The sequence below is a fragment of the Nycticebus coucang genome, chromosome 10 (assembly GCF_027406575.1).
Source record: "Nycticebus coucang isolate mNycCou1 chromosome 10, mNycCou1.pri, whole genome shotgun sequence".
Lineage (NCBI taxonomy): Eukaryota > Metazoa > Chordata > Mammalia > Primates > Lorisidae > Nycticebus > Nycticebus coucang.
The window spans coordinates 101,217,680-101,219,741 of record NC_069789.1 but is presented as its reverse complement, the minus strand read 5'-3'; the positions used below and the strand labels follow the sequence as shown (position 1 = coordinate 101,219,741).

Here is a 2,062-nt window from a genome sequence, read left to right as displayed (position 1 = left end):
TATTTTAATTGGGACCTGCTGGTTTGAGTAACCTATGTCATGAGATTCTTTCTATAATTTATTCCTTGGTGCTTTTTATAATAACTCTTTAGAAGCACAAATCTGAGTAGTAAGATATATTCCTTAAAAATATAAAATTAGATATTCATCGACAAAAGTATTTTGTAGATTTACAAAATGTTGCATTACAAATGTTTTTAATATTCAAATCATTTAATATTATTAAAGCTCTGGGATAGAATTTCACCTTTTGATATAAAAATTTTCGCATTGGCACCGCCTTTGCAGCATGGCCGTCGGTACTGCTGCCGCCTTAGCGTTTTTCAGTCAGGAAAGCCGAGTCCGAGCCGAGGGCGTCGGGGGTCTGCGGGTCCCGGCCCCAGTCACTATGGACAGTTTTTTCTTCGGCTGTGAGCTTTCCGGCCATACCCGCTCTTTCACCTTCAAAGTAGAGGATGATGATGCGGAGCACGTGCTGGTATTGACCATGCTCTGCCTCACTGAGGGGGCCAAAGACGAGTGTAATGTGGTAGAAGTTGTGGCCCGGAACCATGACCACCAGGAGATTGCAGTGCCTGTGGCCAACCTCAAGTTGTCCTGCCAGCCCATGCTCAGCCTAGATGACTTCCAGCTCCAACCACTTGTAACATTCCGCCTGAAGTCAGGCTCTGGTCCTGTGCGGATCACTGGGCGGCATCAGATTGTTACTATAAGCAATGATATTTCCGAGGAAGAGGAGAGTGAAGAGGAGGCTGAGTTGTGTCCCATCCTTCCTGCCAAAAAGCACAGGGGCAAGCCCTAGCACTCCTTGGTCAGCCAGCTGCCTGCTACCTGCGCCATGCACCATGTTCCTGGACAAGTTTCAAGAATTTTAAAGTGTTTCTTCTTCACTTGAAGAGAGTTTGGGGTGGGGTTTGGTTTGAGGGACTTGAGCCTGAGCTAGGAAAGGGGCCTGTTCTCCATAGGGACCTGGTATTCTGGTTGTGTGCCATGCCAGGGGCTTCCCTTTTCTCTAGGGGTGGGAGGAATTCTGAACTTTTATCCTGATCATCCCTCCCTTCCCACCTGCCTATGAGAATTGGAGGTTAGTGTCTGGAGGTCAGAACTACATGTTTTTAACACTTTTTACATATTTGGATGAAGGTTGAAATAAAGTGCTGTGAAATTTTTGCAAAAAAAAAAAAAAAAATTTTCGCATTGGGAGTTTCGATAGGTTGAATTATTTCCCTGCCAAAAATATGCACTGAAGTTCTAACACCCAGAAGGACAGCATGTTGGGAAACAGCTGTCACAGACGTGATTAGTTAAGATGAGGTCATACTGAAGTAGGGTGGGCCCCAGTCCAGTACCAGTGGTGTCAAACAGAGAGAAGCATTGGGAGGACACCACGTGCCCATGAGGCAGTGACGGGAATGATGCATCTGCAGACAAGGAATGCCTGGGACTGTCAGGAAACCACCAGAAGCCAGAAAGAAGCAAAAAGGATTCCCCTGCGGTTTCAGAAGCTCCTGCCCACACTCTGATTTCAGATTTCCAGCCTCCAGAATCAGAAGAACATCAATTTCTGTTGTTTTAAGCCATCCAGTTAGCAGTACTTTTTCTTACAGAAACCCTAGCACACTAATGCAGATGTTTGTCACACAAATTGATTTCAGCTTTGAACTGCACTGTCACCATCTAATAAAAGGAGGTGGCATTGTGTTATCATTTAAATTGTTTTAAATCTACCAGTCTACAGCTAAGATTCTAATAGGAGGAATCAGGGTGTTGGAGAAAGCAGACATGAGAATTCCCTTGGACACAATAAAGCAGCATTTCAGGGTTTTTATAAGAGTCAAGTTCTAATGAAAATATAATGGAGGTTTTCCAACCAAAGTTTCAAGGACTACCAAAGTAGAATTGAAATCAAAGTGCCAATATTAAACATAATGAATCTTACATAGAACATGTTACACTTTCCAGTAATAACCATTCTGCTTTGCGTCCTCCACACAAAACATTGTCAAACAATAGTACAAGAAACTCTCTAATACAATGTGCAGTAATTTATTTACAGAACACT

At 43.3% G+C, this 2,062-nt stretch overlaps 1 protein-coding gene across 1 annotated transcript; it reads left to right on the top strand.

Annotated features, from left to right (window-relative positions):
• Positions 1 to 286: 286 nt before the first annotated feature.
• Positions 287 to 1,170, top strand: LOC128596961 (nucleoplasmin-3-like). Its single transcript, XM_053606841.1, has one exon. The coding sequence runs from the start codon at positions 290 to 292 to the stop codon at positions 800 to 802; it is 513 nt and encodes a 170-aa protein (XP_053462816.1). The 5' UTR covers positions 287 to 289; the 3' UTR covers positions 803 to 1,170.
• Positions 1,171 to 2,062: the final 892 nt, after the last annotated feature.